Source organism: Muscardinus avellanarius, assembly GCF_963383645.1.
Source record: "Muscardinus avellanarius genome assembly, chromosome: 3".
Lineage (NCBI taxonomy): Eukaryota > Metazoa > Chordata > Mammalia > Rodentia > Gliridae > Muscardinus > Muscardinus avellanarius.
Window position 1 is genome coordinate 9,596,980 of NC_137788.1, and position 27,479 is coordinate 9,624,458.

General features: G+C 50.2%; 1 protein-coding gene across 2 annotated transcripts in view; it reads left to right on the plus strand.

Moving 5' to 3' along the window:
- VPS13D (vacuolar protein sorting 13 homolog D) overlaps window positions 1-27,479 on the plus strand; it is a gene marked incomplete at its 3' end in the record, with an annotated part of 245,737 nt that overhangs the window by 150,389 nt on the left and 67,869 nt on the right. For both annotated transcript variants that reach the window (XM_080692050.1, XM_080692051.1), the window contains exons 62-64: window positions 1,152-1,300; window positions 12,667-12,801; window positions 13,871-14,038. In XM_080692050.1, the coding sequence (XP_080548176.1) occupies window positions 1,152-1,300; window positions 12,667-12,801; window positions 13,871-14,038 (452 nt within the window). The remainder of the gene's footprint in view (window positions 1-1,151; window positions 1,301-12,666; window positions 12,802-13,870; window positions 14,039-27,479) is intronic.

The following is a 27,479-nucleotide window of genomic DNA, read 5'->3' on the forward strand; positions in this document are numbered from 1 at the left end:
GAGAGTATTTGGATTCGCTGGGGATGTCACAGTTGTAGGGTGTGTGTTCAACACGTGCGAGGCCCTGAGTTTGAGCCCCAGAATTAGAAAAGAAGCAACAAGAAAGGGCGTTTGGCATGAGCAGCGCGGGCGCCTCTGTTGCGTGCCTTTTTCACCCGGCAGTGCCCATGTTTAGCAGTCGCTCGAAAGCCCGCTGCTCAGGGACCCTTCTGTCTGGGCCCCTCCTGAGAAGCTCTCCCTTAAATTCCACGGCTTGGGCATTTCTTGGAAGCTGCTGTCATAAGTCCCGCCCAGCCAGGCATCGTGCAGTGCAGGGAGGCTTGTGTACACTCGGCTGCGTTCTGCGCGAGCACCTCCTCTGCTCGGCAGCCGCTCCTGTCTCTGGGCCGCAGGCAGGCAGGCAGGTAGGTGTCGGTTACGCTGCGGCTCGCCTGCGAGCAGGACCGCTAACGCGCTATCGCCAGCAGCGAGTGCGGGCTGTTTCCCGAGGCAGATGAAGCCAAGGGGAAACGGCCCCTAGGTGAGTGTGGGCTTAGCGCCAGGTGCAGGGGGCATGCCGCTGCTTTGGCGCTGCGCCAGTCCTTAGTATTTCATAGGGTAGTGAATTTGTGGGGAGACACTGCTCCCGGCCGTGTCAGCTGTTGATGGCCTCGGCCCAGTCCTTCTGCAGGCCTTTTGCTTCGTGCAGACTCCTTACTTAATTATATCACGTGATATGGTCTATTACGGCGCTGTGGTGCTGCACTCCAAGTCCTTATCTGCATATCATATTAAGAAAAACTTCAAATAATCTTAAATTTGGGTAATAACAATAGCAGTTCCAGAAAGCCTGTGGCCAGCAAATGTCCCTGTGACCTTTGGCTCTCCTACCTGGATTACATGTCCAAAGATGACGCCTGCCAGATGTCACTGAGTTAAAAGACAAAGCCAGTTTCCTTTTTCCCTCAGCAGTGTGAAGCGGGGGCTGCTTTTACAAGGAAGCACTAGCGGGCTACGAGATGCGTCACTGAGCCTTCGGAACTCAATGTAGATGGAGAGTTGTTTCCATTTTACTTTGGATGAATTTTTCCCCAGTGGGAATACAAGGGTTTGAACCACGAGACTGAGGAGTTTTCCTTTGCTTCTGTTTTCTAATTTTGCCTTTGCCCCAGAGGTGGAAAAATACGATGACAACCTCCAGGAGAAGACGGCCGGGCAGGGGGGAACACCTGTCCGCTACTACTTCGAGCACCTCAAGATCAGCATCCCCCAGATCAAGCTGAGTGTGCTCACGTCCAGTAAGCTGCCGCTGGACCTCAAGGTGAGCGGCCGCGTCTCCCTGTCCTCGGGCCAGGCGCGCGTCTTGCCCGCCCGCCTGCCCCGCCTCGGCGTCCCGAAGGGGCGTCCTTGCAGGCTGCTGTCTGTGAATGGCTTGCCCACACATACACGTCTGTCTTCTTGTTTGATATGTGAGTGTGACTTCGCTAAAGAGAGTGAACACTGAGAATGACATAAAACCCATCTGCCCTCTCTGGAGCTCCTGGCTTACACCAGAGTTAAAAGCTGCTCTCTAGAGGTTCTGCCGGACTCCAGAGAAGAGCCCGCACCAAGAGAAAGATGGCATGTCCCTTTGGTGCCCAGCACCTCCCTGCCTGCCTCCTGCTTTCCTCTTCCTCCCTGGACACCAGCCCTTCTCGAGTCACCAGTGGAGTGCCTGCGGGGCTTGAAGGGCCTTGCCCTGCTCTCTCTGGGGCACCTCGCCCAACCCCGCATGAGAGCGGCGCCCCCGCTCACCACTCCACAAGGGATTGGCAGGTGCGGCCTGAGCACCGGCTTCGTTTTTGGCAGCAAAGGATATTTTAAATAAGGGAGAGGGGCTAGGACTCAAATCCAAGCCTATCCGACTAATGGCTATTATTATTTCTTCACTGTACTATACCGCCGCCTAGAACGTAAGGAATAAGAAGATTTTAGGCCTGTGAGTCCTCAGCGATGCCCTCGCTGGTAGACAGGGAAGCTGGAACTCAGGGTGTTTTGTTACTCGGGCCCGTGTGGGTGGGCAGGGACGGGCCCAGTGATGGTCACCAAGTCTTTCCTTAGTTTGAGTCTAAATCCTCATTCCTGCACCTCGCACCCTTTGGTCTTGGTGTTTCCCACTGTCCCTTTGAAGACAGTTGTCAAGACTTCCAGCTTCCTGCTAACCGCTGTCTACAGCACCTTGCTACCACCCACACCGCCTCCGCCCCAATGCTATACGACAATGTGCTCTCTCTCCCTCTCCCTCCTCTCTCTCTCTCCCCTCTCTCTTCTCTCTCCCTGCTCTCTCTCCTCTTTCTTCTCTCTCCTCTCTCTCTCTCCAGTCTCTCCCCTTTCCTCTCTCTACCCCTCTCTCCTCTCTCTCTTCTTTCTCTCCCCATCTCTCTCTCCTCTCTCTCCCTCACCTCTCTCTCCCCTCTCTCTGTCCTCTCTCCTCTCTCTCCCCCTCTCCTTTCTCTCTCTCTCCTCTCTCCCCTTGCTCTCTCCTCTTTCTCTCCTCTCTCTGTCTTCTTTCCTCTCTCTCTCCTCTTTCTACCTCTCCTCCCCCCCCCCCCCTCAGACAGGTGCCTGCTGCAGGGGCCGAGCCAGTCACGCCCTCAAGGCGGCGCTGGGGACCTGGCCATGGGGCAGGCGCTGCTCAGCTTCAGCCAGTGGTCGTCACCGGGGAATGTGGCCCAGTGTTGCCAGATCTTCATATTTTTAGAGAGAAGCCGGAAATCTGGATTTTTATGTGGAATCTCCTGGTTTTTTAAACGTTGGCAACCCATTCGAGTTTCTTGTTTTTCTTAAACTTTGTGGGCCTAACAAAATACACATGTGGATCTCATGTGGCCCTTGGTCTAAAACAGACCTATAGGTAATGAGACTGCGGCCGGGTCAGCATTGGATTATACTTGGATAGGACAAGGCGAGGGCGGCCGCTCCGCCGCGGTGCAGGCGGGGCCAGCAGCTGGGCACTGGCAGGCGGCAGCACCGTCCCGAGACCACGCGGGCCTGCTCTTCACACCGCGGCCACCTCATTGGCTTTAATTTCGTGGTTCTCAGGGGACTGAAGGTCCTTATAATTAGCTTGGGAGCGAGGGGAAAACCATGGGAAATGCTGCCGTGCTCACACCCACAAGTGTCCACTTGACTTGCTTGACCTTCGGAATGGGCTTGCTTGATAAAGTACGTTTCCCCAGAATGCGTGGCTCTCTCCCAGCAAGCCTGAGCGCTTCCTGCAGATTGAGGACTTTTTGTTTTTAGAATAATCTGAGAAGCACAGACATCTCAGAAAACTGCCCAGACTGACAAAGGCAGCCAAGGAGCTGCACCCCGGCCACGGGAGCCACCGCCGCGTGCCGCCACGTGCTCCTCTGCACCCCGGCCACGGGAGCCGCCGCCGCGCGCCGCCAGTGCCCCTCTGCCCGCCGACGGTCCAGCCCGCCCCTGGCACTGCAGTGAAGGAACACTGTGAGAGAGAGTGCGTGTGCGTTCTCTAGGGATTGAACCCAGGGGCATTCTGTCTCCAAACTGCATCTCCAGTTCTTCTTTTTGTTTTGAAACAGTCTTGCTACGTGGCCGAGGGGCTCAATTGCTGAGGCCGGCCTCAGATATGTGACCCTCCTATCTCAGCTTCCCAAGTACTAGGGTTACAGGCATGTGCCAACACACTCAGCTCTGCATGCATTTTCAAACCATCATTAAAGAAACTAAACGGCACAGCATATTAGAGGGTCGGGGGCACGCAGAGCGTGGGAAGCTAACATTTCAAGCAGGGTGCTGGGAAGTGGGGCCTCAGAGCTCATCTTTGGGCTGGTGGAAGCCACCATTTTACCGGATCTTGATGTTTCCTAGTGGGGTCTGGGGCTCAGTGTCATTTATTCAGAGTTTCCTAACGGAGTAGCATCCCTTTAGTAGTCACTCTTAAAAGGGGCAGTCTGCTCCTCCTGATGCATCTGTGATGCCTGAAAGCGCGTGCTTAGGGAGCGGAGTCACGGGAGTCTCACTGGAAGGTACCTGCGTGTCTTTGGTACTGCAGGAGTAACCATCCCAGCTCTCCTGACTCCCAGCCAGGAGCCCGGCTGTCAGGACCTCCGGGGGGTCTCTTCAGGTTTACAGACAAGGTACACTGCTGCCAAATACTGTCTGTTCAGAGGACTCAAAGCAGCTTCACATCTGCTCTCTCAATTGGATTCTGACTCTGCCATGCAGGAAGAGAAGGGGGAGGCAGCGGGATGGTGGGTGCAGAGGCGGGGGTGTGGCCTTCCTCCCGGCGCCCTCCGTCCCGCTCCCAGGTCTGCGTGTTGGAGCGCCACCACGGGACCCAAAATGCCAGGTCACTTATATATGTGTTCTTTTTTTTTTTTTTTAAGATCAAAAGGGACCAGAAGCCTTTAAAAGGTTTCACAAGGTGGCCTCCAGCAGTCCCTTTCCCATTTAGAGCATTGGGGTATTACAAAAGCAGGGCCTTAATTGAGCAATCTAGTTTGGAAGAAAACCCACATTTCAATGGTCAGAGACCGAGAGGGTGGGGGTAAGGGGGAATCGCAAACAAAGGCGCTATTTAAAAAGCCTAAAACTGTCTTCTCAAAGGCTTGAAATAATTTGTTGGGAAACTTCAGTCCCTTTACTTTTTTCCTCCCCTCCCTAAATAAAAACCAGATTTGTTAAAAGGAAAAAAGATCCAGTATTGTTAATTGTATTTTAGAAAGTGCCAGAGAGGGAAATATCCCCGTAGTTTTAAACACTGTCCCAAGAGGGAAATAGGCAAGTGCCCTGCTTCACGTAAACAGTCCCCATGTACCATAAATAAACCTTTAAAGAATGACTTCCAGACAGTGTTGTTTAATGCGGGATAAACTAAGAATGGAAGGGACGGGCCGGGGAGCAGCCTGCAATCTGAGACCTTCTGCACAGGTATTTCTCCTGACTCTGTCATGTTTCTGGAAGGCTTCAGCAGTTTTTGTCTGGGGAGGTAAAAATAGAGCATTTCCGATTTTTATTAAGAACGTATGCGCACAGGATTGCTTCCTCCAGAATCCATTTTATAGCAGGAAACTGTCTGCTACTTGGGTAAATAAGCATCGACTGTATACTACTGTATTTGGTTAGCCCCTCAGTGAGCGCCAGCAAAAGCCCTGTGCGGCTCTCTCTCCCCGTCTCTTCCCCTGTGACCAGTCGACCTGAAGGCGGCCGAGCAGCCCCGAGGAGGGCCTCGTGGACGGCCGGGCACGTCCTTGCTTCAGACGGAGCACCTCGGTCCTCCAGAGGGAGGCGCGTGGGCTCCCGGGTGGGTGCTCTGCGGCGGGGGCTTGATTGCAGCGAGGAAGTCAGGGTTAACAAAGAGCCGTCCGCCTCGAGCTCTCCTGGGGAGGAAGTAGCACCGGGAGCTGTTTTGGTAAAACAAGTGCTCACGTGGCTGGACGTCCATGCCTGTCCTCCCCACGAGTGCCGTGGCTCGGTGTCCATCAGTGAGATGGGAGCGGCAGGCGCGACGCCCCTTCCTCAGCACAGGGACAGAGGCATGGGGGAGTGTGGAGCATAAAGCTTTTTTCTTTTTCTCTGCGGTGCTGGGGATGGAACCCAGGGGCATTCTACCTCTGAGCGACACCTCTACCCTGAGTTTATATTTTATATAGAAACACATTCTTACTAGGTTGCTGAGAGGCTCTCGCAAGTTCTGAAGCTGGCGCTGAACCTGCGACCCTCCGGTCTCCACCTCCCTCGTACAGGGAGTACAGGCACGCGCCCTCGTGCCTGGCTTAGCAGAGGAGAAAGAATCGAATCCTCTGGCTGCCCTGCTTTCTCCTACTGGCTGCAAGGCCCCCAGTGGCCTGCTGGCAGCCACGTGAGTGCAGGCCACCATGGAACGGGGTCCTCGGTTTCCCTTATAAAGAACAGCGGTGAGGGCCGGGTGGACCTAGGGAGCACTTCATCCTCCAGTTTATGAAATCTCACCATGAACGTAAACGTCATGAAGCCACGTGTTAGGAGGTGAGAGGCGACGTCTCCAGGTACTGCGGCCGTGGTCCTCCCGTGTGGAGTCCTGCTGCCGGCTCCCGAGCCCCCTGTGGCTCGGCTCCCGCTGTCTTTCTTGCTCTTCCTTTTATCCCACTTCTCCTAACTCACAGCTAAAGGGACAGTGTCCCCTCTGTGAACTGTCTGGACATAGAACTGTCTGTCCACTTTTCTACTGGGTTGTTGGTCATTTATCTTATAGTTCTAGAAGCTCTTTACAAAATCTGATCTTTGAGGAAAGTCATAATCATTTTTCTTACCAGTTTTTTATTTTCTTTTTATATTGCTTTTTAAAATTTTTTATTGGTACATTGTTGTCATACATATTTTTTTCAGTACTGGAGATGGAACCCAGAGATACTCTACCTCTGAGCTACATTCCCCAGCTCTATTTTTTTATTCTTTATTTTATTTTATTTTATTTTACTTTTGTAGTACTGGGGGTGGAACCCAGGGACATTCTACCTCCGGGCTACACTCCCAGACCTATTTTTTGTGCTTTATTTGGAAACAGGGTCTCACTAAGTTGCTGAGAGCCTCACTAAGTAGCTGAGGCTGGCTTCGAACCTGTGTGTCCTCCTGTCTCAGCCTCCCAAGCGCGGGGATTACAGCATGCACCACCACACCTGGCTCTTTTTATTTGTTATTTTGAAACAGGGTCTCACTGAGTTGCAGAGGGCCTCACTAAGTAGCTGAGACTGTCCGCGAACCGCGATCCTCCTGTCTCAGCCTCCCAAATGCTGGGATGACAAGCGTGCGCCACCACGCAGGGCTGATGTCGTACCTCTTAATGGAATTCAAGATGGTGGAGGCACACATGCACACAGCACTCATTTAGCCCCTCTCCAATTCCCTCCTCATATTCGGCTTACTGATTGACCTTGATATATTTGTGAATGTACATCATGTTATTTTGCTTTCGTGTGCATGTGTGTATTGAATCGTATAACACTGTGTATTTTTCTGTTGTCAAATTTATCAGTCTATTGCTTTTTGTAATTGAATTTTGAATCATAAAAAGACCCCCCCATTTTTAGAAAATTTCACCCATCTTGTCTTCCATTATATGATTTGGATTCAATTAAATATATTGTTCTAAAGGAATTTAAGGCAGCTTCTGAAAACACATGCAAAAAGATTAAGAGATAACTGAGAAACAGAATAGAAATTTTATTAAATTGTACGTGAAATTTAATTATATAATATTTTAATTCAGTGGGGAAGTTAGGTTATTAGATTATCATGAAGTTATATTTGCTCTTGATTTGTTATGAAATTGCATTTGTTCTTGACACTCTATATAAAGATGAATCGAAATGTGTCAGAGATTTACAGAAAGCATGAGCATGGAAAAATGTATTACATTCGGTTAAAAAAAAATCTGAGCCTGATGATGTATGTGTGTAATCCCGGTACGTGGGAGGCTGAGACAGGAGGATTACAGGTTTGTGGCCAGCTTCAGTAATTTAGTGAGGCTCTCAGCAACTTAGCGAGACCTCACTTCCAAATAAAAGATAAAAATAGGGCTGAGAGTGTGGGTTGGAGGTAGAATGCCACTGGGTTCTATCCCCAGCACCACACACATATTAAAAAAAAGAAAAAACGAGAAGAAAGAAGGAAGTAAAAGAGTACTTACTGTGCCTCTATGTACCTTGAGTGAAAATAGAACCACAAAATCGATGCACAGCCAGAAACTGTTTACTGACTTATAACCAGCCAAGAACTCTGAGAACAGATAGATCAATTTGTCGGAAGCCATTGGAAAGCCAGGGCTTGGAGATTCTAGGTTTATGAGAGAAGAGACTCGTAAGATAAGCCCAAATTTTATTTTGGATATTTTCTTCACATTTCCTCTGATCTGTAAGTGGTGTGGAAAGAAATGCCAAGCAGAAGCCGGCTTCTGGGGAGAGCAGAACTAAAGCTTTTGGCAGTGTCATGGTGGCAAAGCCCATGCCAGACCGCTGCTGGAGAGAGCTGGTGACTGGCAGCCAGCGCCTTATGGAGGCGGCACTGGAGAAGGCTCACCCCAGGGGCCCCGGCCGCTTCATTTTGCAACTCTGAGTGATCCCGTTTGAGAGGAGCCGAGCAAAAAGTGGCAACTAGAGGTCAAAAGAGTCAAGAGACCTTTCAGCGAGTTTTTGCTACTAGGGAGATTAAAACTGGAGAAATGTTGGTTTTCAGTTGAGACAGCAAAAGCACTGCACCAAGCCTAATAATGACTGACATGGATCAGGACTTTGAAATTTGGAACCCCGGCCTTGAGAAACTCAGCCGCTGTCAGGTTAAACTTTTTGCCTCTGCTAATAATTGCCTGCCATTAACTTTAAAGACTCATCCAGAGTCTGTAAGCTTTCATACAAAACTTTACATTCAGTCACAAATTACCAGGCCTACTGTGAGATAGGACCAAGAGAAAGACAGACACTAGTTACAGACCCATAGATCAACCACAGAATTTAAAGTAAGTATCAATGTATTCAAGAAGCCGGGCGCGGTGGCGCACGCTTGTAATCCCAGCATTCGGGAGGCTGAGACCGGAGGATTGCGGTTCGCGGACAGCCTCAGCTACTTAGTGAGGCCCTCCGCAACTCAGTGAGACCCTGTTTCAAAAATAAAGAATAAAAAAATAGGGCAGGGGCTGTAGCTCGGAGGTCGAATGCCCCTGGGTTCCATCCCTAGACCCGCAAAAAATAAAAAATAAATAAATAATTTTTTTTTTTTTTTTTTTTGGTGGTACTGGGGTTCCTGGAAGCCCTTCTACCTCTGGGCTACACTCCCAGACCTATTTTTACATTTTTATTTGGAAACAGGGTCTCCTAAGCCAGCGCGCGCAGCTGGCTTCGAACCTGCGCGATCCTCCTGTCTCTGCCTCCCAAGCGCGGGGATTACAAGCGTGCGCCACCACGCCCGGCGATAAATAAAAATTTAAAATAATGAATGCATTCAAGAAGTTTACCAGAAAACTATAATGTATTTAAAGGAAATAATTAAATAATAAAGGACCGCACTTTTTCGTGAACATAGAAGAAATCTGAATAAAGTATTTGCAAACCAAATACAGAAATACATGAGAAAGATATATTAGTAAATTAGATGTATTCTAGAAATGCTGGTTTAATTTAACATTTGCAAGTGAATTGTGTCATTCACCACATTAACCAAATGATGGAGAACGAAATACGATTATCTCAAATACACAAAAGCCATTTGACAAAATTAAAAACCCATTTGTAATGAAATTTCAGTAAGTTTTGAAGGGGGCACCTTAATCCAATAAGGTATATTTCTTTTTTTTTTTTTTTTTTTTTTTTTGGTGGTACTGGGGTTCCTGGAAGCCCTTCTACCTCCGGGCTACACTCCCAGACCTATTTTTTATACTTTTTTATTTGGAAACAGGGTCTCCTAAGCCAGCGCGCACAGCTGGCTTTGAACCTGCGCGATCCTCCTGTCTCTGCCTCCCAAGCGCGGGGATGACAAGCGTGCGCCACCATGCCCAGCTCCAAAAAGGTATATTTCTAAAGAAAACTTAGAGCACGTACCACGGCGATAGTGAAGGCTTTTCCTCGACATAGGGAAGGATGCCCAATTTGCACTTTTGTTTACTGTTATGCTAAAGACGCTAACCAGTGCAATAAGGCAAGTAGAACTTTTTTTTTTTTTACAAAAAAGGGAAGTTTTGCAAAGTAGAAAGGAAAAAGAAAATTTTGTTATTCATATGATGATGTACCTAGAATCTAAAAGAATATGAGAATAAATTATTGAAATGATTCAGTGAATCTGGTAAGGTTACTAGAAATGGTACAGAAACATTAATTGTATTTCACCAATTCTAGAGAAAAGGAAAATTTGAAGGGTATCATTTCTAATTACATTAAAAAAATTAGATGTTGCATGTAATCTATTACTATTACACATTCCACCCCAAAACACAGCACTTTAAAACAATATAATTTAATTTGTTCACAGCCCTGAGGTCAGTAATTTGGGCTGGACCCAGGGAGTGCGTTTTGCCTGGTCTCCTGGGGGGGTTCACGGCGCCACCATCTGGTGGCTCGGATGCTCCCGAGTGGCGTAAGATGCCTCGCTCACGTGCCAGACAGTAGGTGTGGGCCGCCACAGAACCTCATTCCCTCTGGCTTCACGTCCTCCAGGAGGCCAGTCCAGCTTCCTCAGATGGTGGGGACATCAAAGAGGCGGGAGCAGCCGGGCGAGGTGGCGCACGCTTGTAATCCCAGCGCTTGGGAGGCTGAGACAGGAGGATCGCACAGGTTCGAAGCCAGCCTCAGCTACTTAGTGAGACCCCTGTTTCCAAATAAAGTATAAAATAGATCTGGTAGTGTAGCCCAGGGGTAGAAAAGTCCCTGAGTTCCATCCCCAGTACCAAAAAAAAAAAAAAAAAAAAAAAAGACAGCAGAGCAGAACCCCTGTGATCTCCTGAGGCTAGGCTTCTCCCGATCCAAGCAAACGGCGAGGTTTTAAGGGAAGAGGAAGGAGACCATGCCTCTTGGAGAAGACAGGAAGAACTGTGGCCTTTAGCCCAGGCAAACACAGACTAAACATAGCTTCACACAGAAAACAAGGCAACACTACTGAGTGAACATGAAAAGCTGACAGGCAGAGGGGCGCGTCGACCCAGTGTTGTAAAGTTGCCGCTTTCCTCCTGTTGATCTACAGATCGATACCGTCCCGGGGGATACTCTGGCATTTTTCTGTGCAGATTTACAGCCTTTTCCTAAAATTTACAAATGAGAAATCTAAGGAATAGCTAAGGTAGCCCTGAAGAAAAAGAACAAGGTTCTTGACCACTATCGGATCTCTAAAACTATTACAGAGCTGTAGTAACGAAGACAGTGTGGTGTCAGTAGAAAGCAGATCAACTGCAATAGAAAGAAAACCTGCGAGTGGATACCTGAGCATGGTCACTAAGCAGTACCTACAGCACTGCAGTAGGGAAAGATGGAGATTCCAGTAAGTTTACTTAAAACAGTAGACGTCCTACGAGCAGGCAGATGAGGGTGTCTTCATGACCTTGGTATAGATCATTTCTTAACCAGGACACAGAAAGCCCGTACCATAAAGGAAAAGATTGATAGATGTGTTTCCTTAAAATTAAGCGTGTCTGATCTTGGGGGGAGGGGCTGAGGATCAAGCCCAGGTCGTCAGGCATGCCGGGGGAGCACTCCGCCCTGAGCCTCAGCCTCAGCTCGTGCCTCATCATTAAAGACACCATTTAAAGGGTACGAAGACATCCCAGGGCGGGAGGAGATATTTATAATATATTTACTCAACAGAGGACAGTGTATATGCAAAAACCCTACAAACAGTAAGGAAAAGTAGACAGCATTACAGAAGTGAAAGACTTGAATGAGCACATCGCCAAAAAAACGATGCCCGAGTGGCTGTTGTGTTTATTAAAACGTGTTCAGTCCCATCTGTCAACAGGAAAGTAACGTTAAAGCGGCACTGAGGCATGTTACGTGCCCATCACAGTATCTTTTTCAAAAAGCTCTCTGTACCAGAGTGCTGATGAGGATGTAGAATAATGGGGAAGTTTGTAGACTGCTGAAGAAAGCTGGTGTGGGGTGCCCAAGAACTGGAGCCGAGACGGGAGGACTACAGGTTTCCAGGCAGCCTCAGCAACTTAGCGGGGCCCTCAGCAACTTAGGGAGACCTTGTTCCAAAAATATAAATAATAAAATAGAGCTGGGGGTGTAGCTCAGAGGTAGAACGTCCCTGGGTTCAATCCCCAGTAATCCCCCCCCCAAAAAAAATAGACTGCTGAAGGGAGTAAAAACAAGCCACTTTGTAAAGCTGTTAAGCGGTCTATACCAAGGTCAAACGTGCTTTCTCTATGACTCAGCACCTGTACTCCCAAGAATATATTCAAGAAAAATACATACAAATGTACCCCAAAAGTCATGCCAAAGAATGTAATAGAATCATTAATAGGAAACAATTTGAAATGACTCAAATTTTCATCAACAGTAATGATTACATAAGTTAGATTTTTAAAGTGGAATACTAATACAATGAAAATTAATAAACCGTGGCTATATTCAACAGCCTACCGAACCTCACGTACTTAATTTTGCCTGTAAGGAGCACATACAACAAAGTACACACTGGTGGTTCCGTTTACGTAAAATTAAAAGCAGGAAGTCTAGTCTGGTGATTTGGCCCTCAGAGAAGGGCCGGTGGCTGGGGTTCTGCCAAAGGAGGGACTGCTTCCCAAGTGGAGACCACCATTCACTTTCTGACCTGGGCAGCAGTTACATCTTCTGTTCACTTCCAGAAAAAGTACCAAATGGTGTGTGTGATGAGTACGTTTTTCTGTACATGTGGTGTGCATCTGCTAAAAAGTAAAGCGTGACGGACGCAAGGATGCCAAGCAGATCAAAAGAAAGCGGGCCACAAAGCCAAGCATGTTGGTTTCTGCAGGCGTTAGGTGGCTATGGGCGATATGTGTATAGGTATATTTTCCCCCGAATATTTTGCTTTTGTAAATACAGGGGAAATCTTTATTTATAAACAACGAAACCTTGATTCCAATAAAAGGTTATCATGGTTTATAGCTTTCGTGGAATCCAGAGTTGGAGTCCCCGGCAGTCTGTCATGCGGCTCAGGTATGCGATTTCCTGTCTTCCCCAACAGGCCCTGAAGAGCACCTTGGGATTCCCGCTGATTCGGTTTGAAGATGCCGTGATAAATCTGGATCCGTTCACCCGGGTGCACCCCTATGAGACCAAGGAATTCATCATCAACGACATCCTGAAGCACTTCCAGGAGGTGAGCTGCAGAGACGTTCTCAGCGGCTGGACCCTCAGCACAATGTTTGTTTGGTTGTTGGGGAGATGTGGTTACTAAGACGTCACTGCTGCAAACTCAGGCAGACGGCTCAGCTCCGTCGTGTTACCGTGGGGTCACGTCCCGCGAAGTCCACGTAGATTTCCATTGTGAACACCCTCCAGCCGCACATTTGACTTACAAGCCGTTTGTCTTGTCCTCAGAGCAAGTCTCAGGGGCTTCCGCCGGCTTAGGCACGACTCTTAAGGCCTCCGTAATAGCACAGAAGTCCGTGAACTCTTTATTTGCCAGGCGTGGGCCTACTTTCAACGAGCACGCCAGGGCGCTTAGAGCCTGTGGGGGCCTGCCCTTGAGTTGAACTTGAAAATTTGTCAAGTTGGACATTTTCCATTTTGAATTTATTATCCAGACTGCCCAGATTAAAACGGAAAGCCAGGGCCTATTCTTCAATGAACAGTCCAGATCCTAACCAAATTTATCAGCTTTCAAAGTTCAAATAGATCCGATTCTGGCTTCATTTTCTGCCTCCCTCATTTCCTTCCCTGACTTTTCCAGGTGGTGGTTTTTCCCACCTAACTGTCAGGAGGTTGGAACCCGGGCTTGGCAGCCGAGGTGCAAGAAAGTGAAGGGCTGCCTTGCACGGCCCCACGCCCTCTCCCCGCCTTGCCCTCCACGGCTGAGGGGGGCCACAGCCCACCCCTCCTCGCTCCTGCCTCTTCTCTCCCAGGAGGGATGGCAGGAAGGAGAAGAAGAGGACGCACCTGCTGATAGGTGCCCACGGAGACTCCCCGTCCAGAGCTGTCTCTGTTCTGCCTTTGGGGAGTATTGCTAAGTGTGTAAAAAGCCGTCTCTGGCGCATGCGTATCAGGAGTTTAGGCAGAGCCCGTGAAGGGACAGGAGATTGTTTTGCAACTGATATAGATTAACGGGCAATTGTTGGTAGTGATGGGAACGGAGGGCCGGGCAGATCTCTAACCCCTCCGTCCGACACTGGGATCTGCGATTTTAACCTGGTGCTGATTAGGTTTTCCTCTCGCTTCCCCTCTGACAGGAGCTCCTCAGCCAGGCGGCTCGAATCCTGGGATCGGTGGATTTTCTTGGCAACCCCATGGGGCTTCTGAATGATGTTTCTGAAGGAGTTACTGGACTGATAAAGTATGGAAATGTTGGGGGCCTTATCAGAAACGTTACACACGGGGTATCGAACTCTGCTGCCAAGGTAAGGAAATAGAGGGGAATTCCATCGTGATTAGCCTCGTGAGCCCTCTGCCGCTGTGATTTCTTTGATGGTTGGGAGGCCGTGGGAAGCTGCACCGTGGCCTTCGCCTCCCTGCCCTGTGTCTGGCCCTCCCTCGCTCCCTCCCCAGTCTGTCACCAGGCCAGTGCTGACGCCTCCCTTCCTCCTCCCTGCTCCCTGCCTCCGCCCAGCTCCTGAGGGCCCTCCCCTGGGTTGCCGCAGTAGCATCCTGACCCCTGGACTCTGCACCTTTCACGTTGCGCCCAGAATGAGCTAGCCTCTAACACGTGGAACCAGATCGTGCTTTCTCATGCCTAAACTCTCCCAGCTAATCCCCACAGCTTCGGGGGAGAATCCAAACTGAAATTCAGCCTTCACTGGTGGCATGGCCCCTCGGTCTGCGAATCCGGCTGTGGACGGGCAGTGGCAGTGCCGTCCTATTCTACAGCCGCGTTGGCCTGTACATCACCGGCCTCCTATTTGGTGGATGTTTCGTCGGTCCACGATGAGTTTTCCAGCAGGAGCTGATTTTGCTCCAGGGGAGGCCGGAGAAGGCACAGTGGCAAATGACGCTCCGGAGAGCTCTGCTTCCTTCCGGTCCAGCTTTCCCTCTCGAGGTGAAAGAACTGGGCTTGAGAAGGCGCTTCCTGTGCCAGGGAGCTTTGGGTGGAGTGAGTATTGTGGGCCACTAGGGTGTGAGAGCAGCTTCCAGGAAAAGCCTTCCACAGTACGCAGGGGAATCCACCTTGAAGAGCAGGCGTGAAAGTAGAGTTGTAGCCTTTCTCTAGCACGTGGCATTCCTGTTAGTGGTGTGTGACAGCCGAGGATTCATCCCCTTTTCCAGATTGAGGTGACAAATAGAGGTGACGGTTCTTCTGTTAGATCAGTTTCTTCCCAGCTGTGTCGAGCCACACCTCAGGCATCCTGTCCATCTTGTGGTTCAAGAGAGGGAAAACGTGCTTTTAGAAAGAGGGTGAGAGGTAGCAGCCAGAGCCACTTTCCCACACACAGTTAGGGGACAGCTGAGCTCGGTGCAGTCTGAGTGCCTCATCCGTGCCTTGAGGGTTTGCTTAGGTTGCCTTGGAACTGGACCCTCAACGCAGCAGGAGACGCCACAGGGCAGAGCCCTTGTTCTTCCTTCAGCTATTGGATTGATACAAACAGAGGCACTTGAATGTTTAGTTGTAACTGCCCTGTTTAAATATTTTATTAATTTTCTTCACGTGTGTTAAAATCTTTTCTTTCAGCCGGCTGTGGTGGCGCACGCTTGTAATCCCCGCGCTTGGGAGGCTGAGACAGGAGGATCACACAGGTCAGAGCCAGCCTCGGCTACTGAGTGAGGCTCTCAGCAACTTAGTGAGACCCTGTTTCCAAATAAAGTATAAAATAGGTCTGGGAGCATAGCCCGGAGGTAGAAAGCCTCTGGGTTCCACCCCCAGTACCACACACGCAAAATCTTTTCTTTCTTTTTTCTTTTTTTCTTTTTCTTTTTTTGAGATACTGAGGATTGAACCCAGGAGCACTCTACCTCTGAGCTACACCTCAGCCCTATTTTTTTATTCTTTGAAACAGGGCGTCAGTAAGTAGCTGAGGCCGTCCGCGAACCTGAGATCCTCCTGTCCCAGCCTCCCAAGCACTGAGATTACAAGCGCGCGCCACGCCCGGCTCCTGTGTTAAATTCTAATTAGCTCAGCTGAGCCTCCTTGGGTGTAGAGTCTTGCTTTGTTTTGTGTTCCTGGGCTTTAGTCTGACTAGAAAGATGAGTGTACTTTGGTTTGCTGAGCGGTCTCCTTTAACGTGGAATAGAAAGGTCGACTCTAGAGGCTTATTTGAGGGTAAATAAGCAGCAACATGAAGGAGATACTGAAAGATAAAGATGGAAAAGAGAAGTGGGCCACCTCTCCATCCGGACTCGATTCCCCAGGACAGCACTGGTGCCTGGGGAGAGTCCGCGCCGGCCAGTGCCCAGCTTCTCAGGCAGGCATGGGGCGTGGGGCATCGGGCTCCAGCAGCACCTGCGTGGCCCTGGGGCAAGGCTGCTCCCGCTCACTGGTGACCTGGGGACAGCTGGGACGTATCGCCTGCTTCTCCAGCAGCTCCCTGCAGCTCCCTGGTGGAAAGGGTCGGCCTTTATCCTGCCTCGTTTCGTTCATGGAAAGCTCCTTCGCTTCCTGGTTCTTTTTCCCCCTCGAAAACCACTCTGAAGCTCCAGGGTCAGCACAAGAATAGAATTGAGGAGAAGAAAGGCCGGGGCCCCTGTCGCCTCTCTGTGGAGGCCTCCTGGGGATAGCGCGTCTGACTAGCTGCCGTGCACTGGGTTTGTACGGGGGCTCCAGGGCCCGAGGCTCCTCGTGGTTGGGGTCTCCATGTGTTTTCTTGCTTTATTCAGTAAGTTAATCAGTTCTGGGGTCAGCAGCTGCTCCTTAGGGAATTGCTACATATTCATTCATCTCGAAGAGGAGAAAGCAAAGAAACTTAAAATTACCACTTCACATTAGAAATAATGGGTCCAGCTGGATGTGTGGCACCTGCTTGTAATGCCCGTACCTGGGAACTTGGGAAGCTGAGATAGGAGTGTGGCAGGTTTGAGACTGGCATTAGCAACTTAGCAAGACCTTGTTTAAAAATTTAAAAAAAAAAAGGTCTGGGGACATAGCTTGGATGTAGGATACCCCTGAATTCAGTCCCCAGCACTCACATGCGCGCGCGTGCGCACACACACACACACACACACACACACACACACACACACACACAGATTTAAACGGTAGGCTTAAACTGGCCGTGGTGGTGCACGCTTCTAATCCCAGCATTTGGGAGGCTGAGACGGATCGCGATTCAAGGACAGCCTCAGCTACTTAATGAGGCCCTCCACAACTTAGTGAGGCCCTGTTTCAAAATAAAGAATAAAAAATAGTACTAGGGGTGTAGCACGGAGGTAGAATGTCCCTGGGTCCCATCCCCAGTACCGAAAATTAAATAAATAAATAAATAAATAAATAAATAAATAAATAAATAAATGTAAGTAAAAGCTAAGTCTATCAACTAAACACCCATTCAGATTATCTTTGTGTAAGTGGTTGGGCTCAAAAGCTCCATTTTCTCGTAGTTTTGTGGGTTAAAATCAGACATTTAATATTGCTTTGGGAAAATGTTTTGTTCGCATCTCTGTGTGTACAGGGCAGTTGGAGGCAGTGCATTGGACCACATAATACCCCTTTGGTCTGTGGGCCGTACCCCTTTAGACTGGAGTTTAGAGAGTGCCTGAGCCCAGTGATTAAAACGGAGGCGGGGAGACAGAACGGAACCTTGCCACGCCTCCGCCAGCCGGCGCTGCCGGGCCGCAGGACCACAGGCCTTTCCTTTTGGCTCCATGGGCTTGAGGAGAGCACAGATTCAAGAAACTCTAGTTGTTTATGAATATGGACGTGTGCGTGCGCTTCTAGGACGAAGGTCTGAAGTTTGTATTAGATTCTCAGATTCACGCCTCCAGAGATCATAGACCATTACTGTAGGCACTGAGCTGTGCAGAAGGGAGCTTGGGCTGATACACAGGGTACTGGGCTATAATCCCTTTCCTACTTTTCTTTTTCTTTTATTTTTAGTACTGGAGATTGAACCCAGGGGCGTTCTACCTTCAAGCAATACCCCCAGTCTTATTTTATTTTTTAATAAAATAATTTTGAAACAGGGTCACACAGAGTTGTTGGGGTTTCGTGAAGTTGCCAAGGCTGACCTCAGCCTGAACTCCTCCTGTCTCAGCCTCTCACCCCACTCAGCCATTCCTACCTTCAAGTAACCTTTTCCTCTTCTTAGTGTACAGCGCTCATCTTGTTTTTAAAAAGATGGGAGGGAGAAAAGGGAAATTCCCTAATATAAATGATATAGATTCATAAACATACCAAGGTTGGCCACTAAGCCAAAAATGAGGAGGGGAGGAAATGGATGGGAGCTGGGGAAGGGCTGAATGAGGGATGTGTGCATGTATGCCTCCACCATCTTGTACCCCGTCGAGATGTATGACAGCAGTGCACCATTAAAAACAACAACAACAACAACAAAAAAAAAAACGTGATGCAGAAATCCTCCCGCCCTAGTGATCTAAGGAGGTGAAAAGCCAGTGGGCAGTGAGAAGGGAATTTATTCCACATGGAAGAAGGCAGCAGGCATCTGGGTCTCAGTCCTTGGGGAGAGATGCGTGAATTTCTCCCCGCAAAGTTTTGGTTTCAGTCTATGGTGTATCCACTTCTGGAATTTCTCATTTCATTTCTGTTACTAACTTAACATGGACCTCAAGGAGAAAACCCGTGTCCTTGTGCCCCAGAGTTTCCCTTTGCCTGCCCACTGCACCACTCATTCCCCCTAAATTAGCTTATGGTTCCAAGCCTGTGGCCTAGGACTTGGGGACCAGCCACTGAGCTGTGAGCATCCATCCCGTGACTGTGTACGTGGGTCGTGGCACGGCGGCTGTGGCCCTCAGCCGGGGCTCCGGAGTCTGATCTCACTCCTGAGGCTACAGAAGGCAGCCGCTGCTAGAATCCTTCGCAGGAATGCAATTTCTATACCAAAAGGTCAGCACTGAACATTCCAAATCAGTCAGAGAACAGGCCTCCTCTCTCTGCAGCATGAATCACAGAAAGTACGCTTTCTCCTAGTTGGGGCCCTGAATGTAACTTCAGAGCCAGAGGATTAGGGAGAACCGAGTATTGAACAAGTCCTCTCTCTCCTTCAGACTCTAACTTCATTTATGTCGATAATAAGTGTATAACTGTTTCCACACACTTACAGGAAAATGATGTCGCTCTTGTCAGAAAATAAAGCTTCCTTTGAATCCAGGAGAGTGTCAGTGTCACCCAGAGCCAGAGGTCAGCTCTCCCTTCTGTCCCAGCGTTTGCTCCGCGCAGCGGCCTTGGCCTTCCTGAGGAAGATGCCGACGGCACACAGAGTCTTTCCAGCAGAGGAAAGAGGAGCCCCGATCTCACTCGGGAACCTCCGCGTCTTTGTCAAGTCCATGCAGAGTGCTCCTGCTCCTGGGCACCTCATTGATCCCGGGACATTATTTTTATGTGTTTGACAGATGGAAGCATGGTAATCATATCCCCTGGCTTGGTTGTTTTTTGTGGCATTAGGGGTGGAACCCAGAGGCTTTCTACCTCTGGTCTGCACTCCCAGACCTATTTTGTTTTATTTGGAAATAGGGACTCACTAAGTAGCTGAGGCTGGCTTCGAACCTATGCGATCCTCTTGTCTCAGCCTCCCAAGCACTGGGATTATAAGCGTGCGCCATCATGACCAGCTTTCCCCTGTTTTTAACTGTAATGATTTTTACTGTGGCTAGTTGTTCGTGGAAGTTTGAATCCATTGTGAGCCTTCTGGCTCATCCTCCTGAGGAGCTGGGATTAGGGGTGTGTGCCGTGGTGCACGTCTTAGCCTGTCATCCTTGACACAAAGCAGACCCTCAGGAAATGGTAGTGGTTTTGGTCATTCCTGTGTTGGCTTGGCCATGGATTTCACCATCTCTTTTAGGCAGTTATAGCCACTGTGATTGCCAGTGTGGTCGCAAATACTGTCTTCCTCATGTGATGGCATTTGGTCATGCAGGTATCCTGTCAGGTGAGGCATCAAAGCCTCAGTATATAGCTGAAGCAACCAGGCCCAGAGCAGCAAGGTGACCTGCCAGAGGTCCAGCAGGCGCCGCAGAGCCAAGCCCTCCCTCCTGGACTTGCGCCTTGAATCTCACTTCTGGCTGCACGTTCAGATAGATCTTAAGATATGCTCCTGTGTGTGAAAAACTAAAAACAAGGACAAAAAGTAAACACAACTCAAATGCCCTGCCTCGCCTCAGAATGAATTTGTATCAGTCTTAGGAAACCTGAAGGTACGCATCAGCAGGAGGGGTGGGGAGAAGCCCAGCTACATTGAAGCTTCAGTCGAAAGTCGAGCTAGGACTTGAGGTCCATCTCATTGCGTGTTCTGTGCGGTACGCGGGCGAGCTGTTTGTCTTCCAAGAGCAGCTTTCCCTGGCCCTTTGTCCCAGGAAACCGGAGCTGGGTGCAGCAGCGAAGCGGAGGAAGCGACTTGCCGGCCCGCCGCGGCCAGCCTCCCTCCTGCCCCACACATAACGTGGCCTTGCTGAGGGCGGGGAGTCCATCTGCCTTGTGTTTAGGAAACAGCGTTTGTTCCCCTCTGTTTGTGGGCAGTGTATTTATAAGGCTCAGACAAGACTAAAAGCCGTGTTTACTCAAAGCAAAAACTTTATCTTTGTGCGGAAGAATGCACCGAGCCACTGCCTGTGTGGATTCTGGAGGGGAAGGCGATTTATGACTTGTGTCTGTTTTGGCCATTAGGTACGACTGCTCTGTTTCATAGTCGCGCCGACTACCCCTAATAGCTTTCCCATGTACCTATAAGCAAGGGTAGATGGCCGCTTCTCAGAAGCAGTGGGTTTAGTGTGTTTGAGTTGGCACACGGCTTCAAGTTGAGTGAGACTCACTGCAGACAGCGATCTGTCTCTTAGACAACAAGGCTTTTCTATTTTCAAAGACTTTGATCCTAACAAGTCACCTGAGGAAATTCTTTCCCAGCCAGGAGGAGGTGCAACACGTTGTCGTATGGAGAGAAGTGTCTCAGATGTTTGGCCTCAGAGTTCTTGTATATTTTCCTCTGGTGAGCTTGAAGTCTGACATGATTTCCTCTGCCTGCATCCTCTTTGGTTATAGGCAGATTTTAATGCTGAATGAACCATCCTTGCTTGGGCAAATCCCAAATATCCGGGCAGCCCAGAAGTGCCGAGTGCTTTGCGGGGCGGGAGTGCTGGCCAGAGCCTTGGCCGGCCAGAAGCCAGGTTCCCACCGGCCCTGTTTGGCAGCCTCCCCCGTTCATGGTGGGGCCAGGTGGATAGGCTTCAGCGTTCCTTCACCCAGGCAGGCAGCCCCAGGGCTGCCGTAGAGGGGAGCCGTGTCACCACTGACAGCCAGCTCTTGAACCAGAACAAGTGAAGAGTTGGGTGGTATCTTCATTTCCTAACAGTTCAGTTGAGAAGCAGGCGCTGAGGCCGCCTCTTGGAGCGGAACGTGTCCTGCGTCTCACCTCCTCCCCCGGGCACGGGCTGTGGACGGGATGTGAAGTTGAAAAGACAAAGTATTTGTGTTTCCCCAAAAGAAGTGGTTTTCTGCCCAAGGGTAAACATGGCTAGTAAAAGGATAATATGTTCAAGCTGTCTCAGGATGGATGGTTATCCCTAGGGATTAAGGAGTAATAGTAACTTTTTTTTTTTTTTTTTTTTTTGCATTCCAGTATTCTTCATACTGGGGCTGGCCTCACTAAGTTGCTGGAGCTGATCCTCCTGTCTCAGCCTCCCAAGTATTGGAATTACGGGCATGCACCACTGCGCCCAGCGAGCAGCCACCATTTTTAAGTGCTACGTGTCAGACTAGGAACTTTCCGTTTGCGCTCTCACTTAATTTCCACACGGACCCTCCAGGGAAGGGAGTGCTGTTCCAGTTTCACGGGATGGCCAGTGAGTAGCTTCACCTGAGCTAGAAGTTTCACAGAAAGCTGAATTTGGGAGTCAGCTTCAATCTTCCTCCTCTAAAACAATGTTTCTCTGGCATGATCGTTTACCAGACCTGTACCTTTGTAGAATCGAAAACAGAAACAATTGGAAGTGACATCATTTAAAACTAAGGGGTTGAGCTGGGTCTGGTGACACACCTCTGTATTCCTAGTGCTTGGGAGGCTGAGACAGGAGGCTGACGGGTTTGCAGCCAGCCTCCGCATCCTAGGGAGACCCGTTTCAAAACAAAAGACGCAGAGGGCTGGGAGAGCAGCTCAGACGTAGAATGCCCCTGGGTTCGATCCCAGTGGCACACACAGAAAGGAAGAGCATTCCATTTATTCCTAACATTAGCCCTTGAGTTGGGCCTTGGAATTTACCAGCGGTAATTTCTAGGATTTCAGAACTTGCCCTCACTGTCTAGAATCCCGCTTCTAGTGTTCATGTGTGCAATGGGAGAAAAGGATTGAAAGTGTTTTCTTTTTCCAGAAAGACACTGTTTTCCCCCAAAGCATGAGGTTAGGTGGGCAGTGCTTGCTCAGCTCTTGCTGTGCCGACGGGGTTCACTCAGAGTCATTGATTGCTTCGTTTATTCATTTATTTTGTGCTACTGAAGATTGAACCCAGGAGCATTCTACCTCCAGTCCTGTTTTATTTTTTATTTTAAAACAGGGTCTCGCTGCGTTGCAGAGGGCCTCACCAAGTAGCTGAGGCTGGCTGCGAACCTCGGTCCTCCTGTCTCAGCCTCCTAAGCACTGGGATTACAAGTGTGCGTCACCACGCCCGGCTTAGGGCATCATTTCAAAATAACAGTTGATTGTCAGTGCAGAATGCCTGAAACTAAGGATAGTTCCATTTTCCCACTGTCAATTATCTTTTTCTCTTTTCCTCCCCCTCCTTCCCTCTGTTTCTGATGTAGCCTTTCAAACTTTGTAGAGATGTTTGTGTCTGAGCTCGGTGAGCAAATTGGCCTATCCGATGTGGTGACATTGCTTGAGTTTAGAAGCCAGATGGAGGCAGCTGGGATATTGACCTATCCTGAGTTTTCCTGGTTGGCTCTGTTGACCTGCTCTGTAGCTTCTTGGAGGAAAAGAGAACTATGATTAAGTTACTAGAGTTAATCATTCCTAAGAATACCACTTCATACCTGTTTTGACTGTTAGTTGTTGATAAAACTTCTGTGTACCTTCGATCCTTTTTATAACCCTGAAGCCAGGCATGTGGTATCATTCTTGTTGCTACTACCATCGTGTTACAGATGAAGAGACAGGCCTGGTGGAAGGGGATAGCCTGTTGGAGATGGCCTTGTGGAAACGGGCAGAGCTCCGGCCTTCTTCCCAGTCCTCCGGCCCTCCAGAGCACGGCTGTCACTGCTGTGGACTCTCGCCTGACACTGTAGGAACAGGAGCATCTCCATGTTGGCGTCTTCTACTGTCGCCGTCGAGTGGAAAGAAAGAACTGAATCATGTATTGGTCGTGGTTCCATTTATGTGAGATACTTAGGAATCATATACTTGGAGACTCACAAAAAACCAAAATGGATTGTGAGAATAAGTCTTAGAACAGGACTTCTACGGGATGGAAAGTGGTAGATTTCATTTAGACATTCCACGAAGTAATTTCTGCAAGTGTTGGGGGAGGGGGATTCCTGGTAAGAGAGACCACGGAGGGAAAAGGCACATGCTTGCAGAAGGCCGCAGGCTGGCCTCTGGACGGCATCTTTTCACCGGCAGGTGGCTGCTTCCAGGCCCAGCCTGTCCTGCGGGGCGGGTGACGGCACCACCTCCCCCACAGCGGGCGGGAGCATACCGGCCTTGTCCTTTCTCCACTCAGCACCAACAGGGGAGCCCTCCCTCGCCACTTCTAAGAGCAAGGACGTTTTCGAGTTACACATGAACAAGGTAGAAATACGTTCACAAGCTAGGAGGCGCCGAGGAAGCCAGCTGGAGAGCACCGTCCGCTCACCCTGCTGGTGCCAGGCTCCCTCGCCTGCACGTGTGCTCAGAATCTTGCTTCTGTCGGATGCCTTCCCCCGGCTCTGGCCAGAGGCTCCAGGTTCCCACTCTGGGGTCCCGGGGCAGGTTGTGAGTCCAGTACAACAGGGCCCACCGTCTACCTTGGGTTGTAGCCATTTGTGCACGTCTCCAGCATCCATCAGCAAATTCTTGTCTTGTCAGCCAGGACAGGGTGCCCTCAAGATGCTTGGGAAAGGAAGATGTTGATGTGTGAGACAGAGGGAGGCAGGTAAGGAAGCGAGTGCCGAGGCCAGGAGCAGGCTTCGCAGCGGGACGCTGAGAGAGGTGCTGTGGCCAGGGGCCAGGACACCAGGCCAGACGAGGCTGCCGTGTCTTTCCATTCATTCTTCTCCCTAAGTAGGTAGAGGACAAAACTTTTTCCTGGCAACAACCTTTTTGCCAGGTTTCTCCTGTGACCTAGCCATAAGAAAAATGGAAGTGCCAGGCAAGATGGTGCAGCCAACGATCTCAGCTCCTCAGGATGCCGAGGCAGGAGGGTCTCAAGTTTGAGGCCAGGCTCAAAGTTGGTGAGACCCAGCCTCAAAATTTAATTTAGAAGCCTGTAGGTATAGCTCAGTGGTACAGCACTTGCCTGGCAGGCTGGAGGCCCTTAGTTCGTAGCCTTGAGTATCTCAGACAAGAAGTGAGGGATCCATGTTGAGTCCATGCGAACTGTCTTTTATCTAGTGCAACATTTTCCTTGTGATATATATTCAGTGGATAGTTATTTTAAAAATGAAATATCAGCTTGGCTTTTTTTGTCACCTGTTTTTTTGCTTTTATATGAAGTAAATGGAAACTTTAGAAAAGTTTATTTATAACTCCCCCCTCCAAACCATATCTGTAAGCTGGAGGGTAGCCAAAATCATGCTACAGAGCCACAGATAGGCAAAGGAGGCTGGCCTTCGGGACCCCACTTCCTCCTCCTCCTCCAGTCGCGGGGGCTCCACGCGGCGCCAGCGCCTGCCAAGTGCTCACAGACGTGGTGGTGGGTCAGTCTGCAGGCCAGTCCTGCTCCCCGGTCAGGCCAGCGCGCTGCAGGTTGAGCAGGGAAAGAGGCACAAGCCCGGCCCCTTTTCATCTAATGAATTAAAATAACACTTATGGGAAATATCTGTTTGCTTTATTAGAGGAGAACGTTTAAGTAAACATTTCCTGCAAGCTCTTAAATTTATATAGTAAAGCCTTCGCATGGCAGCATTAACTCGCAGTGTTTCCACTGAAGTGGGAATGGAGCAGGCCGCGCTCCCAGGAGCGGCCCATTGATTCAGCTCTGCAGCCTTTGGGATGTTCAGAGCAGGGTTTGGTGACCAGAGAGTCGTTTTCTCTTTATTGGTAACCTGGAAATGGGCTGGGATTGCGCCACAGTTATAAAAGAAGAGGTACTGATGGCTCCCTGTACTTTTATGGAAATGTAACCTTTGTAAGCACGCTCCATTTGCTCTTCACAAACACGTTAGAGAGTCAAGGATCACCCCCATTGACAGATGAAGAAATTGAGTCATGGTGCAGTCATTGGTGCTGGGGGCCAAGGGAGCTTGCAGGAGAGGAAGAGACCCAGGGCTCCCGCCGCACTCCCTGCCCGGAGCCGAGCCTCTCCTGTCCGCTGATCCTTGGCCTTGCCACATCCCGTGGGGCCGGCGTGATCGTCGCTTCCCTTCTAGTGATGGGGAAGTGGGCAAGATGGTCGTGCCAGGCAGGCAGGCGGCGGCGTCAGAATCCAACCCGCTCCTCTCCCTCTGTGGCCTCTCGGAGTTCTACAGCTGCAGAAGCAGAGCGGCTGGTGAAGCCAGAGGCCTGAGCAGCCTGTTTCTGGGTGCTGCGGGCCGTTTGCACTGTCTGTAGCACGAGCAAATGAAGTGTGGCGTCAGAACTGCCCAGGAGTCAGTCTGTGGACAAGGAGCCTCGGGCCACCGCCGTGAAGGGGTTGCACGGAGAGAGAAAAGTAACGTGCAGCAGCGAACTGGGCCTAACTAGCCCTGGATCGGGAGAACTGACTTTGGTGAGGAGCTCAGTTTTAATACTTCACACCAACCTCTGCCATGGAGTACGTCTCAGCCTCTCCCGCCAGGCCTCGGACCCCACACCTCCTCGCTTCCTGCTGGTTCCCCGAGTGTGGCAGTCAGCTCCTCCCACACCTGGACCCTCAGCAGTCTCTGGTGCTTTCATAGAAACTCTTAGAAAAAGCTGGGTGTGGTGGTGCACACTTGTCATCCCAGTTCTTGGGAGGCTGAGGCAGGAGGGTCACAAGTTCACGACCAGCCTCAGCTACTTAGTGAGGCCCTCCACACCTTAGTGAGTCAAAATAAAAAATAAAGCCGGGCGTGGTGGCCCACGCTTGTAATCCCCGCTCTTGGGAGGCGGAGACAGGAGGATCGTGCAGGCTCGAAGCCAGCCGTGCTGGCTTAAGAGACCCTGTTTCCGAATAAAAAGTATATATAAAAATAGGTCTGGGGATGTAGCCTAGATATAGAAGGGTTCCATCCCCAGTACCACCAAAAAAATATAATAATAATAATAATAAATAAATAAAATAGGGCCGGGGTAGCTGGGTGTGGTGGTGCACGCTTATAACCCTAGTGTTTGGGAGGCTAAGACAGGAGGATCGCACAGGTTCAAAGCCAGCTTCAGCTACTTAGTGAGGCTCTCAGCAACTTAGTGAGACCCTGTTTCCAAGTAAAATGGGTCTGGGAGTATAGCCCGGAGGTAGAAAAAGCCCCTGGGTTCCACCCCCAGTACCACCCCCCCAAAAAAAAAATAGGGCCGGGGTGGGGGTGTGTGGCTCGAAGGTAGAATGGTCTTGGGTTCAATTCCCAATACCACACACACACACACACACACACACTCAGAGAAATTCTCAGGATGGTAGGTTTGGGAAAGAACAGTCAGGTCAGCTTCGAGCCCCCCAGGTCATGGTGGAGACGCAGACCCAGCGAGCTCCTCACCTCTTAGTCATCAGGCCAGCTTTAAAACGCAGCCGTCCAGGGTCGGCAGCTCCGGCTCCTTGTCCTTTAGAGCTGAGGGAGCGAACATCACGGGACTGAGCTCCAGGAGGACGAGGGACTGTCAGGTTCCTGTTGGGTTTCTTACCCCCAAGCACTGTGCCTGTCCGTAGAAAGCCCTGGCGGGCTCGCTGTGCAAAGCCAAGGTGTTTTTTGTTGGGGTGAAAGGTGCGCTCCCCTGTGTGGGGAGGGGAGCGTGCTCTGAAGCAGCCAAGGTCTCTGGTCTTTCGGTGGCTTCTCATCCAGCCAGTAACTCACCAAAACTCATCGCCCCGGAAACAAAACGAGACCCCCCCCCAGAAAACAAACAAGGAGCCCCTCCTTGCTTTGATTGGAGGGCAGTTGTGAGATGAGATGGAGATATGACTCTGATGGACACACCATCTTTAATGCCCCAGTTAGTGTGACGTTTTGGTTAAAGTGAATTTTAAAAGTCTCCCTAAACATTTGTGTTTATGTGCATTTTATTATTGTAACTGTTGTCCTCGAGTTCCTTCTAAAGTGTGTGTGAAAGGAAAGATGGTCTCGGGTGCCGACGTGGCCCTGGAAGAGGGGGCTGCTGGCCAGCGCCCGTGTGTCCGTGGACACGGAGATGCCGGCGTCCGTGGCAGCCCCTTGACGTGACGGGCGCGCCCTCCCTAGCGGGACACTGGCAGCCTCAGCCTCTCAGCCCTCCTTCCCAAGGAGCTCCCTGTGCTGCCCTGGCTGCTGCGACGCAGTGGCTCCCGAGTCACAGGAAGGTGGCAGGAGTCTGCACGGCTGTTTTCCTTGCAGCTCGGTCGCGGTGGAAGGCTCTGGAAGGCTGGTGCACGTCTGCGCAGGTGTCGGATGTGGGGCAGAGTGAGCAGGGC